At 40.3% G+C, this 17818-nt stretch overlaps 1 protein-coding gene across 3 annotated transcripts; it reads right to left on the bottom strand.

Annotated features, from left to right (window-relative positions):
* Positions 1 to 288: 288 nt before the first annotated feature.
* Positions 289 to 11544, bottom strand: FBXO5 (F-box protein 5). 3 transcript variants are annotated; one of them, XM_019431734.2, is made up of 5 exons: positions 11420 to 11544; positions 4921 to 5641; positions 3643 to 3733; positions 2272 to 2454; positions 289 to 1148 (listed from the first exon to the last, which is right to left on the bottom strand). In XM_019431734.2, the coding sequence occupies exons 1-5, from the start codon at positions 11520 to 11522 to the stop codon at positions 897 to 899; spliced, it is 1350 nt and encodes a 449-aa protein (XP_019287279.1). In that variant the 5' UTR covers positions 11523 to 11544; the 3' UTR covers positions 289 to 896. The 3 variants fall into 3 exon arrangements, with proteins under 3 accessions (XP_019287279.1, XP_019287280.1, XP_053760322.1); XM_019431735.2 differs by having other exon boundaries at positions 11377 to 11454; XM_053904347.1 differs by lacking the exon at positions 2272 to 2454 and having other exon boundaries at positions 11420 to 11529.
* Positions 11545 to 17818: the final 6274 nt, after the last annotated feature.

The following is a 17818-nucleotide window of genomic DNA, read 5'->3' as shown; positions in this document are numbered from 1 at the left end:
AGTTCAAACTCCTATATTTCACCATATCCATAACTGAAACCAAAATATATTCAACTTTAGAATTAAGGAATAAAAAAATATGTATCTTTATCCTGGGCTCTTATTAGAACAAGTGTTCTGAATGCAGTCAAAGATAACATTTTTACTTTACAATGCAGTCTCCTATAGCTTCCTAATTTAGCTGTTTCTAAGATTAAAATGTTTATCAAAATAAAAGGTTCACATTATTTATTAAGCTTATAACAATTTTATTCATAACAGGTACAAAATTTACATTTAGATGTATACGTATACAAAAGAGACCTTTATTTTTTTACTTTGACATAAAAAATACAGACATATTTACATTATGTACAAAAATATTAAAACATACAGACTTCACAAATAGGAAAAAGCAAGATTTCACAAAGGGTACTTTTTTGGGAAATGTACACACTGAAAAAGAGGTTAAAGAAAGATGACAAAACACTTAAATTAACAGACTCCAGAAGTTACTGCAATAGGAATTAATTTGGTAGGGCAAATAAAATGTCTCAAATGCTAATAGATGGTAAACAAGATATCTATTTAAGATTATCCAGGTAAAATTACATGGTCTTCCTTTACCATAAAATTGAATCAATTTTATTTTATCCCTGAATCAGATAGCCACTTTTCCTTTTTTCTTAAAATATTTAAATTTCCTGATTTATACTGATAATTTTAAACTTTTTCAAATTAAATTGTAAAATATTTTAAGTTGTATATTGTCTTTACTCAAGGGGAGAAAATCCCACGTACTACATTGATTTCAACACAAAATTGGAAATTACAATACATTTTATTTTTCTTAAATTAAAACCTAACATTTTCTAACTAACCTTCATAATCAGGTACAACTGATTGTTAACAAGAGATCACAATCGTCGTAAATTCTTCTTGCTTGTTTTGGTACCGGGCAGAGGACCTGTTTTATAATTGGCTTTTAGGGGTTTGCCATTTGAACATTCGTTGGTGGTATGATAGTTACACAGACACCTTGTACAATAATCAAACCCACAGCCTTCTCGTTTGCAGATTGCCCGTTGTAAATAGCAATCATATTTCGCAGGTGAATTACAGCGAATACAGGCCTTGAGGCTTTCATTCTCTTTCAAAGTTTTGGCAACCTAGAAAGAAGAAAATCCATAAACAAATTTTAGTTAAGAATTGAATGTAATTTAGTTGGTAAAAACAAGAAGGGCATTTCTGAGGCTTCCTCAAAACATGAATAAAGGACCAATGTCACACATAAGTCAATTCCTGCCTTTAAGGAGCTCACTGTTCAATGAGTGAGATAATATCACTTGTCAACTGGTCCAGTGGCTATTTCCTAATCCTACCTTTAAACATGTTCTTTTATTTCATGAATGCTACTTACATGTCAATGCCTGACTTAAATGTCACCTTTACTGTGAAGTCTTTCTAGTGTTACTAGGAGTTGGTTGCTCTTTCACTTCTAGCTTTTTTAAGGCACCTATCACGTTATATGGCATTTATTTTTATGTAGCCATTTTCCATTCTAGATTACAAGGCTATGAAGGGTACCATGTTTTCTTATCCATGGATTACCTGATAGCAGATGCTCAATAACTGCTGTTTGAATCGTTACATGTTGTATTAGTCATTATGTAACGAACACTTAGAAAATTAAACTTAACTATAATTTATACTTATTGACCAGCATGAAGGCAGTCAACATTTCAAAGATGCACTCTTAGGTGACGTTATGGTTTTTTAAATTAAGCTTGCCAAATTTTCCATGTGTTCAGTAGAACTTACAATACACATTACCCAATGATTTGAAGGTACAATAGGAGGGCTTCAATTTCTGAAAGCTGGCCTTTTCCAGTTTAGTTCTGGTCCGTAGATATAAAAGGCAGCAATTGCAAAATGTAGTATTGAACAAGTTTGGTAAGAAATTTAAAAATCAAGGTTTCCTTAGCATTTCCAAATTAGATCTCAACATCACTGAGTGGTCATAAACAATGTCAAATGGTAGCTATTATTTTTTGCATAGAAAGACATCTCTGTGTACTTTCCTAACTTGATTACTTGAGTTATAAATTGTTTCAGTTTCTAACATTTTTGAGACCAGAATGAAGGGGGACAAAAGATAACATCTCCATTAATAATTCCCTAGTAGTTCTACTTATGCTATAATTAAATTTAAAGTTCTCCATTTCTTACTCTAAATCCTTTTAACAATAAAGGCCCCATAAGTTTCTAGTTTATTGACAAACAAAAAATTACCTCAGAGAATTCATTGTGTCGACTGTAAGTAGAACCTTTCTGATCACCTGGATGGGATAACTTGGTTTGAGCATCTTTTTTGGGGTGAGCCTGGGCTGCTGATTTTTGAACAGAAGCTAAAGCGGTTCTGAACATAACATATTCTCTGGTTGAAGCATGTGGTGAAAACTTAACGTTCTTTTCCTAATTAAAAAAAATATTTTAATAGGACTTAAAAGTATCCTCCTATATTCTTAACATTCAGGCATTTTTATTGTTTGTACATGTAAAAAAAGGGCAAATGAGAATGTAAAAGATTTATCCCTATACCCAATTTACCTGCATATGCTTAAATATAGCCACATACAACTATTCACACAGATAATACTGACAGAAACTGCAAACCAGAAATTGTGAGAAAGCACTAAATACTTAGAGTCTATATAGCATTTAATACATGATGTATTTAATTTTTTTTAATGTTTATTTTTGAGCGAGAGAGCATGCGAGCTAGTGAGCAGGGGAGGGGAAGAGAGAAGGGGAGATACAGAATCTGGAGCAGGCTCTAGGCTCTGAGTTGTCAGCACACAGCCTGATGACTCGGGGCTGGAACTCATGAACCGCGAGATCATGACCTGAGCTAAGGTCAGACACTTGACCGACTGCACCACCCAGGTACCCCAGATACATGATTTATAAAGTACTGATGCCAAAACAAAAAGTCATTGCTTTTATCATCAATAAATGACAATAGTCATGCTTAAGTATCACTTCAATGTCATGCATGGATTCAAAACAACCTTTTAGATTAGAAAACTTCTCATTAATACTAACCTTATCAATAAAGAAACTGAACTTGGAGAATTTAAGCAATACTTGTCTAAAGTTATACAGCTAGTAAGTAGCAGCACCAAAATTTAGACCCAAGTCTGCCAACTGCTAGGCCTGAAATTTCAATCATGTACAGATATTCTCAGAAACATCTTGAAATTTACCAAGTATTTTGGAAGGCAGATAAATTCTCTTCTGCATTAAGAATGTTCAATATGTTGATAACTGAAAAAATACAAATGGCAATGAAAATTAGCTATATGGTCAACTCTCATTATTAGAGAACTGACCAATTTTCCCTTTTGTACTTTTGGACATTCCATTTCTAGAAAGAATCCAAGAAATAATGGCTTACGTGGAATTCCTTTCCCCTTGTCTTTGAATTTTGCTTAATGAGTTCTAGTGAAAAGCTGAAATGCCTTGTGAATGTAAAGGATTTCCAGATTACCTGTTATCTGTCCTATTTCCCCCATTTATAAAGGTAAAGAGCACGAGCTTTTATATTTTAAGGTAATGTTCTAAGATATTTTTAAAATGAAAACATCAACTGCAAAGACTTACATTAACTCTCTCTATTGCTTTATTGTACAACTGCAATGCTCTCTTATCATCATCTAGGATCTTCTTCCAAGTTGTGCTCACTTTAGACACACTGGAAAAGTAAAAGGTTATAAAGAAAACAAGGCATCACAAAGAGGTAAGAGGAATGAACATACTACAGAAATACTAACAGTGCAAAAAAGAAATTTCTATTAGCAGTGCTTCTCAAACTTGGTTATACATTAGAATTGCCTACAGCACTTAAGATTTAAGGATGTCCCATGCCTAGGCATTTGGGTTTAACTGGCTTAAAATGGGGGCCAGAGTCCTGTTTTTAAAAGCTCCCTATCAAGTCATTCTAAGTACATACATCTAGGCTTAAGAACCATTGCAATCATTCCTTGATACTTCATTTTTTCACAATATCTGCAAACATCAAATAAGTAGACCCTATTATATATATATGACACTATGTTAGCTATTCGATATCAATAAAAGTTGTAGACAAATTTCAAAGTATTCTAGGACATACTGCTATTAGTAGACATCAATTTCAAAAATCCATTTTTGTTAACAAAGAAGCTGTGATGCCAATTATCCCTCAAGAAGGTAGCCAACTATAAAAATTAATACTTCTATTTTGCTTTAGCTATTTTTCATAAAGACCAGTGATAAGTACCTCTAACAACTTTTCCAAAAATGCCAAAACACACCTGTTTGAGTGGGATCTAATCCAATAGTCTATATTATAATTATCTTAATGCTGTCACCTCATCCTAACTCATATTTGGTAGAATGAGGAAGGGAAATTTGAGGTTTCTAAGAAAACAGTCACAATCAGATCCACTTGTGGGTTTCCCTATTTTTATCACTGTCAAACCTAGGGGAGCGCTACATTAAAAATGGCCTAAAAACATCAGGAACTATTTCATACTTTCAAGTGTGACAGAACTCATAAAGCCTACTGGACCTATACACCAGAACTAGGCTGTTGTTTTATAGTTAAGTAGAGGTATGATGTAGCTTAAGTATTAGTAATTTTCAGAAACAAAAATCCCAATTTAACAAAAATAGTTTGCTAACAGTATAAATATGAAATAACTGGATTAAATGCTTACTTTAAAAATCTTCTTTCATCTTAGTGGCATACAAATGGTCAAATACCAGCTATCAGGCAGTCATTACCTCAAACAACGTAAAAGACTTCCCTCTTATGTCTTTGTATGAGCTGGTAGTGCTGAGCCATCTTAACAAAAATGTTCAGTGGATTATACTAACACTCAAAGCAACCATACTTACTTGATTAAGTCCATATCATTGAGCTGTGTTAAAATGTTTGCTAGGAGATGTCTGAGTCCCCTTCGAAAGAGTTCACTGAGAATATCTACATATTCTAGGCCCATTTTCCTTCCAATTATATTCTGCAGTCCAAAATTTCCACTGAATATACATTCTTTCAGTTTCTCCCAATCTATTTTAGGATTTCGTTTGGTATTCTTTTTTAACGTTGAACAAACCATTTTGGCAAAGTGAAGAGCCGGCAGCAAGTTTTTGCTGGGATATTGCTCTGGGCTTTGCATCTGAAGCAGGCAGGACTGTGGACTGTCACTGAAATTTTCCAAGGGAAGGCTACTCTCTTCATGTTCATTGAAGCCACTTTGCTGGGAAAATGAAGTATAGCCACTGTCTTCATAAGGTCCACTGGTCTCTAGTTCTTCGATCTCATTTGAACTATCAAGGATTTGTTGCACATGCTGATTTTCCTTGTTATGAAAGAGCTTGTTTTCGTTTTCAGATTCAAGTTCTACAATCCTGGGGCTCACGATTGGTGACCCAATATCTGATAACCTCACATAGTCTTTAATGCAATCTTTATAAGAACCTTCCAAATATGCAGGAGTACAGGAACCTTGTCTTCCACTATCATCAGGCTTCACTAACTTAAGTCCAGAATGAATATGGTTATAGCTAAAATCACATTTCATTTTGACAGAAAGAGTGGAACTTTCTTCTTTACAACCTACAAAAAACAAAACAAAGCACTTACTAAATGACAAAATTTTCATACATTTCTACATCTTATATTGGGATATACAGAGGTTTAATTACTTTGCATTCTCTCAGCACTATACAGCTGTGAAAGAATCCAAATTTAATTACTGAGATGTGACAATGAATACTACTTAAATCTTTTAGTAAGTACATGTATTTTATTCTTAAAAGGGTACCTCGGAAGACTGCTAAAAGCAGTATAATTGTATAATTGTAATATTTGGCTTTTCGAGTCTGTTATCTGAGTAAAAAATACTGGAAAAGGGGACTATTTAATAAGTATCTGTGCTTATGGAACAAATAAGGAAATGTGATGCATCGAGTGGGGTCTCAAGTCAGGGAAATCCTTATAGTAATCACAAACACTTCTACAATCCCTGAACTTGAAATGGCATTAAAATCAGCTCTGACTTAAGCATAACCCAAACCAATGACAGTAAATATGTTTAAGACCAATGGAGAGGGGAAGTGTGTAAGAATCAAAATAATTTTATATAAGAGTGAAACACTAGCAATTATTATAAGCCTTACAATAATTACTCAAGAAAGAACTAAAGTCAATAAATTTAAATACCCTTAAGTTAAAATCTCCTTGAAGTCCCAGAGCTCTCATCTCTTAAGTTTTATTTGGATCAGTGGTATGGGTGACAGTTTGTCTGCCCTACTGGATAGTGAACTCACGCACAGGGACATCTCCCTTTATCTTGCCTAGTATGTGCTAGAGACTGCAATCTTCAATTACTGAATGAAGATTTCTCATAACTAATTAACCAAAGAGTCAGAAGAATAGTTCAGCTACCAATCAGAAGATCTGGTAAATAAGAGTGACACTATAATTGGTGTAAGACAAGATATAAGAATGTGAGGGTGGTGCATTACTGAACCAGTGTGTGCATTACTGTTCAGCTGTCTTAAATAACTGGAGAAGATAATGTGCTTGTTATTTATAAGTAGCATAAGAGGGAAAAACAACAAGTTATGATACTATCAACAAACTATGCAATTAGCTCAACTAATTGTTCAACTAAGAAATCAGCTAAGCTACAAATGAACAGGCAGCACTTAATATCTTTACATCAGCATTTCTCAATCTCTGCATTACTAACATTTTGGATTGGATAGTTCTGTTGTTGGGGGCTGCCCTCTACATTTTAGGATGTTTAGCAGGCTTTACCCATTTGATGTCATTAGCAGCCTCTACTCCCTGTGGCACAATAAAAAATGTCTCCAATCACCAGTTGCTGACAAATATTGGGTGGGGAGAGGCAGGGGTGTCAAAATGTCTGATTTCTCAGTTGAGAACTACTGCTTTAAAGGATAGCTAGGATTCTGTCAGGCAGTAGAGGCTGGAGAAAGCATTCACTGAAGGTAACCTGAACAAAAGCACAATTCTGGGAAGGAATACAGTAGACTGATTCAGGAACATTACTTAACATTATTGAAGGCTGAGTATATGAATAGTATATGCTTCAAATGTATTCTACACCTACTATTACCCCTGCAAACCAATCATAGGTAGGTAACAATCTATCTTTTAAGTGTATGTACCAGTCAGATTGTTTAGTCTGTACTAAGTACTGGTAATCTGTCCATGTTAAATTTTACAGTTTTTATTTAGAGCAAAACCTTTAAGTACTAAAAGAACACCTGTAGGGAGGTAGTTTCTTGAAATTCCCAATGTTTAACACAGTGAAGGACACACAGTATATACTTCAGAACACCACTAAATCTTGGACTAGCCCTAAAAACTCATTTCAAACTAAGTTCAAGTATACAAAAAGCAAATAAAGAATAAACAACATTTGCTAACACCAACATTAATCATAATGCTAGAATAAATTATTGAGGGGTTCTCTTTCACCTGGAAGATTAAAACATTCCAAGACAGATTGTTCTAATTTTTGCCTCAAGAATGAAGTATGATTTACATATGACCACATTTTATCTGAGGGCAAAGACACCTACAAAGACAAACCTTTTATTTTGTTTAGCTGCCTAAAAGGAAGAGGCCTGAAAAACGTACTTCAGAAACTCTTAATTCTTTTCAAAAGCATTCTTCCTCTGTTCATTTTAGTTAGCAGAGTTGTTACTGAACTATCCCATAGAACCCTTCATTCAACACCACTGTTTGAACATGAAGTTCTTTAAAATTTAGAGCTAATGATGATTCACTCATCTTCTAATTGTTTTAAATTTTTTTTTTAAGTTTATTTACTTGAGAGGGAAGAGAGAATCCCAAGCAGGCTGCAAGCTATCAGCGCAGAGCCCGATGTGGGGCTACAAGGGGCTAAATCGCACAAACTGTGAGATCATGACCTGAGCCAAAACAAAGAGCCAGATGCTCAAGCGACTGAGCCACCCAGGCACTCCAATTGTTTTTAAATGCTTATTTACTTTTGAGAGAGCCCAAGTGGGGGAAGGGAAGAGAGAGACAGAGACAGAGAATCCAAAGCAGGCTCTGCGCTGTCAGCACAAAGCTGGACACGGGACTTGAACTCAGGAACCATGAGATCATGATCTAAGCCAAAGTCTCAGGCTCAACTGACTGAGCCACCCAGGTACCAAGCATCTTATAGTTGTTTAGAAGTTTACAATTCCAATTTGTTTTCAAACATTCGATCCTCACAACCTTCTGATGTAGGGTGAAGAGGTTATTATCTTAGTTTCACAAATAAGGACAATTGAAGCTCAGCTAAGTAGCTTGCCCACAATTTCACAGGTAGTTAAGAGAGACAGATTACCATTCCTGACTATAAATTTAGTGTTCATTCCATTACCTTATCCTGGAAAGTGAGATAAAATGTGTGTGTGTGTGTATATAAAGTATACATATAGGCTCATAGACTTTGGGTTATAATCCAATACTACATTAGGTTATTCCTCAAATTGTTTCAGCTTTCACCACTGTGTAAGTTTATACCCACTTGAAATACTTCCATTATTTTGTTTTTGGAGCATTTCTTACTTTCTGGCACAAGATGCTCCAGGCTCATCTTCTATTTTCCCTGTTCCAGCCATAGAATCACTTGTTTCTCCATGGAACTCTAGTTCCTTTCATTGGTTCCAAAATCTGGATGCTGGTTGTAGGTTTAGTTTTAAAATGTGAAATTATATAATATACTGTAAGGTTGGGAGACTAGAATGGCCTGTACAATTTTAGGGCAGACCGGATCTTATCCATGGTGTAATAAAGAGCACTGAGGGGTTCTGAGTTCAGATACCTGGTTTACATTGTCAAAAGACTGGCAGCTGTAGAGAATGGACTGTAGGAAGGTACAAGCGGAAAGAGGAAAGCTAGTTACAAGTGTAGATCACAGGAGTCCAGGCAGTTTGGGTAACTGATACTGGGATGACTGCAGTGGAAATGAAGATAATTGGGTGGATGTGAGATGTATTTAGGAGAATAAAGTCAACAGAAATTGTGGATGCTTTGGATGTGAATGAAGGAAAGTGGAGTAAAAAAGTACCCTGGGGTTTAAGTCTTGAGCATCTAAGCTATAAAGTATCATTTGCTGAATTGGTGAAAAGGGAGGCAGTTAACTTCTAAAGCCTCTGTATTCTCATCTATAAAATGGGGTTAAGAATGCAAAACTGGACTACATGTATGGCAGAGTCCCATCACATATGGTATTCTTACCACATTTTTAAGCCAAATCCCTTTGTAATCCTTTTATTGCAAATCATGAATGTTTTAAAAGTAGCAAAATACGTTCCACACTATGTATTACAGATTACATACTTTTCCTAGGAATCAGATCCATCTTCAAGTAAAAATACTTGCTCAGCCTTGACTAGATTTGTGACATTTCATTTTTTTCTAAAATGGAGGTACTAATATCTGCCTCATGTCGTTGAAGACTCAATATACTGCATTTTTTAAACATCATTTACTCACTCACTGTCCAATCGTGCAAAGGTGGTATTGTAGTTAACTGTACAAAGTTTGACCTTCCGTTTTAACTTTCTAAGGCAGAAGTGACACGCCATACGAAAATACCATAAATAGGCTACAATGCTTAAAAAGTTTTACAACTGGGGCGCCTGGGTGGCGCAGTCGGTCAAGCGTCCGACTTCAGCCAGGTCGCGATCTCGCGGTCCGTGAGTTCGAGCCCCGCGTCGGGCTCTGGGCTGATGGCTCGGAGCCTGGAGCCTCCTTCCGATTCTGTGTCTCCCTCTCTCTCTGCCCCTCCCCCCTTCATGCTCTGTCTCTGTCCCCCCCAAAAAAAAACGTTGAAAAAGTTTTACAACTATCCCAACGTTAAATGATTAAGTTCTACAATCCCAGTACCTAGAAAATAATCACACGTGCGCGACGTTAAGCATGGCTATTCCTTAAGAATCTGAGACCCCCAAGGCTTGCAGCCACAAACGGGGAATCAGCCGTAATGTCTGAAAGAAAATTTTAGAAAAGCCTGCCTTCAAAAATACTTGGCTGCATTAAATTTTTAATCTCATTTTCTCAAATCTGTAAACAGGAGATCAAACTCTTGGAGACGGCAAATATTCTGAGGAGCCAAGTGATAATACCAGGCAAACTGGAAGTAATAAAAAAACGCTTCTTAAAGCCATCAAGCTTCAGAAGTTCACAGGGAGACGGAGGAGGGAGGATCTTCTAGAAATAGACCTAACCCTGTTAAAAGCCAGGTATTATTTTTTCTTCCAGTCTTCTAAGTTCCTTTTCTAATGAAAGCGGCATCTTGCAGGGATTGCCCAATCCCACAAAGTCGAACCAATTAAAAAAAAAAAAAAATTGGGGGTGATTTCTGAGGCAAAAATAAATGCCTTTGGATCTCTTTTCAGATAGCCACAAAGAGGGTAAAAATAACCGTTCGAGGGCCTTCCACTCTATCCGAATTTTGGAATCAAGGGCTATCCAGGGCTTCAGGAGCGCAGGAAAAAAAAAAGAAAAAATAACCAATTCTCCATTTCTCAGGTAATCAGGTACCGGAGGGCAAATTCACGGTTTTGCAGCGAAAAGTGCTTCCCGCCCCCCCTCCCGCCCGGACCCCAGCCAGGCCTGGGGAACGGGTTACCGGGCAGAGGGGAAAAGCCGAGACAAAAAGAAAAAGGTTTTGTTCGGACGTCCCGGTACAGCCCGGCCCGGCGAGGGGGTCCCTCCGTTTGGCGGGAGCGGGCAGGGGGGAAGCCCAGGCGAAGCCCTGGGGGGTCGGGGAGGTGGCCCCTCAGGGCGCGGGCCGTGCGGAGGCGGGAGATAAGCCAGCAGGATCTCCCGCGCCCGCCAGCAAGGGTGAGGCGGCGAAAATCCGGGGCACTGGACTGCGGCCCCCAGGCTGCGGGCTGAATACGGAAAAGGGGCGCAGGAAGTGGGGCTGAGGCGCCCGGCCAGACCCCGGGGGCCGCCGGCTCGCGAGCCCTGTCACAGCCCCCGGGCCCCGGGGTGGGGGAGGGGAGGGGCATTTGGCGCCTCTTCATGCCGGGTGGGGACGAGGATAGGTAGATCCTGCAAGGGGAGAAGGGCGCCCTCAAAGGCCGAGACCTTCACCTCCCTGGGCGCTGGCGTCCAGGAAGGCGGGACCCGGGCCCGCCACCCGCCTCGGCACATCTGGCCTCCCCTCCCCGAGCCCCAGGCTTCTTTCCCCGGGGCCGCAGGAACCGCCGCGGCCGCCCGGCCCGGCGTGAGGCGCACGCCCGGACTCGGGAGGGTGTCGGGTTCGGAAGCAGCCGCCCCCTAACCCCGCATACCCTTCCTGGAAGGCGGGCTCCCGCACCCTCTCCTCACACTCACTGTCTGAGGGCCGAGGGCGCCCGGCGGCTGTCAGGTCGCTGTAGCTGCAGCGGCAGGAGCTGGAGGGGGGCCGTGGAGAGCAGCGGCAGGGGCGCTGGCTCATGCCAGTGGAAGTCGGGGGCCTGCCTCAGGTGAGGGAACAGCTGCCGCAGGAGGGGACCAGGCCGTCCGCTTCACAGAGCTGTAGCTCCTAAAAGGCGCCAGCTGGTACTTTTAAAATCTTTGAATTTGGTGCCCAAATCCGTACGGCCCAATGGGGTGCGTTGCTCGCACGCGCGCTCCAATAGGAAGGCGGTGGGAGGGGGCGCCCTCACCCACGCCCAATTAGAGGCGGCAGAGGCGGGGCCGAGCTCCGAGGCCCAACCTTCCTCCTTCTAGCCGGCTCCGCGCGTCCGGAAAGATGCTCCCGCAGGGGCCGGGCTTGGGGGCGGGGCCTCTGAGCGCGGGGAGGCCCCGGCCCGGCCGCACGTGGAGGTAGCCTACCACGCATGCGTGCACCCGCCACGCTTCCTTCCGTCTTGCGAGCGGGTCTTCTCCGAGTCCTAATTTTATCCTGAAGGCACCTCCGGCTCCTGTCCGAAGATTTCCCATGGTTATATAGCGTGGCCGACTTTCTTCGAGCAGCACACAAGTGGGTGTTTGGTGAGCGGCGACTCCGGTCGTCCGGGAATCCAGACTTTCCGGAAGACAAGCCCTGCCCCCAGCCCTCCGTAGCCGCTTAGCCCGCCTCTCTAGGATTTAGGCGCGCTCCTCTCTCCCTCTCACTTTCGCCCCTCCCTCTGCCCTCAGCTTTTGCGCAGGCGCCTTTGGCGGGCGGTAGCTGCAGAGTTGGCGGGTTGGCGCCTGCGCGATTCTCTCAGGCGCAGGGGCGGGCCGCGGCGGCGCGCGCACCGTGGCTCTCGCACCTGCCCTGGCTGAAGACCTGGGGCTGCGTGTCCTCGTGGCCTTCCCGCGGTGGGACAGTCGCTTCTTTCTTGTAAGCGTATTTATTTGTCTTTTCAACCAGAGTTCTCCAGCCACCGCTACTTTGTACGGACGTTAAGTTTATTAGACTTGTATCTACGCTTTCCTGGGTTTTTGTTTATTTACCTCAGGGGCCAAGCGCGAGAGACAGCAGTCCTGCTCCAAAAATAAAGGTTTATAAAACGTCTTGCCGTGAGAGCTTCAGTCCCCACACTCTAGGGCTGGAAGCCTCGGGCCAAGGGAATGATTTTCTAGTGATGTCAGGAATGGGTCGAAGTATTTATTAAGCTTTCGTTGACAACTGGCACTACAGTATTAGCCCTGCTGAACTTTTCAGCCCGAGTGTGCATTTAACTGGTGACAGTGCGTGCCTTGCCGTCAGCCTTTTGGCCACAGCGCGGTGAAGCTACAGGGTGTAAGCTCCAAAAAGTCCAACTCCTTGTCTTCTGGTTCTTCTGGGTTCTCCCTCTTGCTTTTCTGCAGCTTTAGAGAGAGTTAATACTCGATTTACGGTACTCGCTCAGTTATATCGGTGGCAAGTCCTAGTGAGGCAGGGCGGGGACTGGGGTGAATTTTGCACATGCTGGTTGGATCCCGTCGTTATGCATAATTATGATAGTTCGTCATGGTGTTTTGCATTACTTTTCCTCTTTAAGAATGTTGCTTTAAATTCATATTTTTCTGGATTACTGGCATTTGGGCATCCTCTTAAATTTTGCATCTGAGTGATGTGTCCCACTCGCCTGCCTTAGCCCCGTCTTGGAGCTAGGTCCTGGAGATACATGGTTGGAAAAACAAAAGCCCTGATTTTCAAGGAGTTTTCATGCTAATGGGAAAGAAACTGACAGTTAACAATTGTAGTTCAGGAAAGAGCAATATAAACTAGATTATGGGGCAGGGAGTGGGCAGTAGGGGCATAGATTAATGACTCTGGGTGGCCAAGAGGGTTTGGGAGGCTTTGGACCAAGATCTGTTGGGTAGGCAGTGCAGGGTAGGCAGTGCAAAGATCGGCTTAATAAGCAGAGGGTAGAGATGGAAAGTGCGTGGCTTGTTCCAAGGAGATAAGGATGTCTAGAGCACATTGAGCAAGTGCTAGAGGAGATTAGGTCAGAGAGGTGGCAGCCAGATCCTGTAGGATTTTGTAGGTTTACATGTGGACTTTAGAGTTTCTTCCGATTGCAGTGGTAGTTGTTGGAGGGATTTCAGCAGGGGAGTGAGTTATTTGTTGAATGGATGTTAAAACTATAGTAGCTTTTTGTCTTCTAGGCATTTTGTAAATGTTAGTCTTTAATTCTCACAATAACCTTGGCACTGTTTAATTTTTCGGAAGTGGAAGTTAATTCTTAGAGAACTACACAGCTCATAAGCAAAAATTCCAATCCTGTTCTTTTTCTGTCTTTTTTCAATGTTTATTTTTCAGAAGGCACAAGTGGAGCAAGGGTAGAGAGAAGGGGATAGAGAATCAGAAGTGGACTCTTGGCTGACAGCAGCTAGCCTGATGAGTTTGAACTCATGAACCGTGAGATCATGACCTGAGCCGAAGTCAGACCCTCAACCAGCTGAACCACTGAGGTGCCCCTGCAATCCTGTTCTGCTGGATAAGTCCTTGTACTTTACTCCTTTGCTGGGTAGGCCTGATTTTATAGTACATTTTCACATTACTTCCCCATTTGACCTTTGAGATCTTTACTCTTTTATTTTCAGATGTGGGCAAATGTATGAAATTTGAGGGGAGAAAGGGTTTTCATTAAATTAATTGAGCACCTGTACTATATTGGACCTTAACTACTGTTTAAAAGGTATTCTCCAGCAGTTATTGATCTTTTCAGGAAAAGGCTAAGATCTATTATTAGGAAAATTAAAATTACTGTAGCAATAAAAAGCAATATACATAGCTAAGCATATTTTATTGTATACTGGAATAGTTTATCACATTCTTTCTCAGCCTATTATTTAATGTTGATTTTAACTATTAGACTACTACTGAAATATTGATTATTTTGAAATATTTTTAACTGACAATTTGTTCAGTAGGTTCATGAGCATCTGTTAATTTCATTTTTAGTGAGAAACTTAGGAAGGGCCATTTTGAATTTTACTAGATATCAACAGATGTATGTACCTCTTTCTTCCTGCACTTCAATTTCAGAATTATTGAGGTTTTACGTACAAAATGAAGCATAGAGAGAGTTGCCCTCTTTCAGCAAATTTTTTTTTTTTTAAGTTTATTTGAGAGAGAGCATGTGTATGCACATGGGGGAGGGACAGAGAGAGGGAGAGACAGAGAGAGAGAATATGAATCCCAAGCAGGCTCCACACTGTCAGCACAAAGCCCAGTGTGGGCCTTGAACTCAAGAACCATTAGATCATGACCTGAGCTGAAGCTTAACCAACTGAGCCAGTGAGGTGCCCCTCAGCAAATTCTTATTTGCAGACCTACAACATGCAAGATATTATGGAGTATCTGGAAATAATTGGGACATGGTACCTGCCCTTGTTCTTATTACCTGGGCCTGCCACCTAATAGACATAACAGATGCTCAGTAAATGATTAAAAGCATCATGAGCATGGAGGGAAGGAGATAAGGTATATAAGATATAGCTATAATGCAACACTGGATAAGTCAGAGACATCTGGTTACACTGAGAATTTTTAGAGGACAGAGAATTTACTTTTATATACTAGGATAAGGGAATAATCTGTTAGACAGGTTTCTCAACCTCAGCACTGTTTACTTTTTGGCCCAGGTACTTATTTCTTGGGGGCTGTCCTGTGCACTGTAGCATCTTTAGCCTCCAAATATTGCCAAATGTCCCCTATGGGCAAGCTTGCCTCTAGATGAAAACCACTGCTGCTGGGGATGTCTTTTGAAGGACTGGGGAGGAGGGTGGCCTGGCATAAAGAACATGATGGGGGAAAACTTAAATGCAAGTGCAGTTATCAGAAAAAATGAATTTGATGTGACCTAATGGGGGTAGTGAGTAAAACAGGCCAATATGAAATAACGCTGGATGTGGATATGGGTGTATTGTATGCACACTTAAGACATGGAGTTTTATTTGGAAGGCAGTAGGAACTTACTAAGTTCCTACTTAATAAGGAAAAGCAGTGCATTTGAGCCAGAGAGTGACAAAATCAGAGCCTTGTTTTTTTAGGAAGATGAATCTGGCTGTTGTGTTACCTGAACTAGAGAGCAGCTAGGATGGAGGGAGAAGTCAGGGGACCATAAAAGTAGTCCAGGAGAAAAGTAATTGTGGGAAAGAGCAGTGGTAATAGAATCCGTGAGGATTAGAGTGTTGAGGAGAGTAGGATTTAGCAATGAAGTGCATGTGAGGAAGAGGAATCAAAGATGACTACATTTTAAATTTGAGAGAGAGGGAGAATGGTAGTGCCATTAAAAAAACTGAGAAATGGGTTATGGAGGAATATGACATTGAATTTTAAACATAATGATTGGTTATGCATCTTCAAAATTGCTATTACAGCTGAGTAAGTTTTGATTGACTGCTGTTCTAGGCCACTCTGAAATTGTTTTTTTCTGAATAACATATCAGATTTCTGGACAAATATTTTCGCTATAACTGCCTTTTACACATCTGTTTAGTGCCTGTTGTAGCATAATGTTTGGTCCTGAGGAGACAAGAATGAAGAAAACATACTTTTGTCCATTCATGAGACAATGTGAGAGGTCTAGCAACACACACTTATTCTAGTCCCTGACCCACTCTTTCCCATTTCCTTATTAAACACACAGTCCTGAGACTGGTATTACCTTGCCATAAATGTTGTCATCCTGGTATGGTAAAGTACTGTGGAATTGCCAATGAAGGGCAGTTAATTCTGCCTAGAGGCTAAGGTGCCCTTTAGGTTGGACTTCGAAATCTTTCTGCTGAGGTAAGCCAAGAGTCTGTTCCAGGTGGAGAGCACAGCACATGCAAAGGGAGTGGGAGCAACAAAATGCATGGTTTATAGTGAAGATAGCTGTATAGATGCATTGTTTATACGAACAGCTACAGATTTGGAAGCCCTTAAATATTAGACTTAGGGTTCCAGTTGGCCTCATGCCACGACTGTTGCTCTACCCTGATCCTTCCCTGGGTTCCAAAAATTACATTTGTTATTCTGGTAGTAGCTATATTAGTGAGTGAAGTGGAAGCCAGTGTCCATTCATACCAGAATTTGTCAATTAATCTGCATGTGTTTATAATACACCTACTGATGCATGTGTTAAACTTAACATTGTTAGAATTACCTAGGTATTATGATTTCTTCTCTAACCAACCAACCGTGATGTTCTAATGGACAGGAAGTTTAAAAATTGATCAAAAGTTCTTTTCCACCTTCATTAATACAGCTATCAGACCTTTTCCCATGGGGCAGGGAGTGAGGAAGTGGAGTGGGATGGGGGGGGGTGCGGATAACTAAACTTTTAAGAGCTTCTCTTGTTTACAGAATGAAATTCAATAGTCAAGACTCTTCACAATCTCAGTCCAACTTTTCTAATTATCACCTGTTAGAAGAGGTAAAGAGAAATTAAGTAATAATATGTTGTAATATTCAGTTAACATAGATATATCCCTTTCATTCAAAAAGGAAACCCGAAAGACCTAAAAGACACAAACTGGGAAACACATCTTACATGGACCTTATGCAGGAATTGCCTGTGGTCTAATTAACAAGTCTTGGTGTATTCTTGAGTTGCATAGGTCATGGAAAGCTATTTTCATCAAATGTGCTTGTGAAGGTAGAGTGTCCTTCATGAACATAATGCTACAAGGGAAATTCAAATTCTCTGATGTATTTGATAACCTTTGGCCAGTTTTAAAATTAATACCTGTCTTTACTGAGTTTTCTCAGTAAATAGTAAACCTGCTATTTCTTAAAGAATAAGGTGAAACAAATTACTCTGAAGGTTAGTACAAGCTAGGGCTCTAGAGGAAATTTGGCTAATTAATACAGGTTAACTTAAGAAAGAGGAAACACATTACCTCACAATGATATACTTTTAAATTTGTGTAGAACATATGCTTATAAGAATTCAGATTACTGTAGGTTCAACAAATAGAGAAAAGCATGCAGTTTGGGAATTAATGGAATGTCTTCTAATTCTTTAACCCTTTCATCATATAACCTTAATAATTAAGTCATTTTATTTCTCTGGAAATTCTACTTTGTTGTAACTACTATAAAATTAACATTATCTACTAGATAGAGCTATTCTCATAATTGTAGTCCTTAGTTAATTTCATGTTTTCAAAAACTAGAATCAGCATTTCCAGCCTTTCTCTCTTTATGGGTAACTGACCTTTCCTGTAGTTCTTTCCCCTCCCCTACTCTCCCTTCCACTCTTTGTAGTTAAACACATTGAATTTACTACTCTTCCTTACAGTAAGGAGCACATACACCATGGAAGAACCATGGGGATGTCTCCTGTT

The sequence above is a fragment of the Panthera pardus genome, unplaced genomic scaffold, assembly GCF_024362965.1.
Source record: "Panthera pardus isolate Hobbes unplaced genomic scaffold, ASM2436296v1 HiC_scaffold_17, whole genome shotgun sequence".
NCBI lineage: Eukaryota > Metazoa > Chordata > Mammalia > Carnivora > Felidae > Panthera > Panthera pardus.
This window is presented reverse-complemented; position numbering and strand designations above follow the sequence as displayed.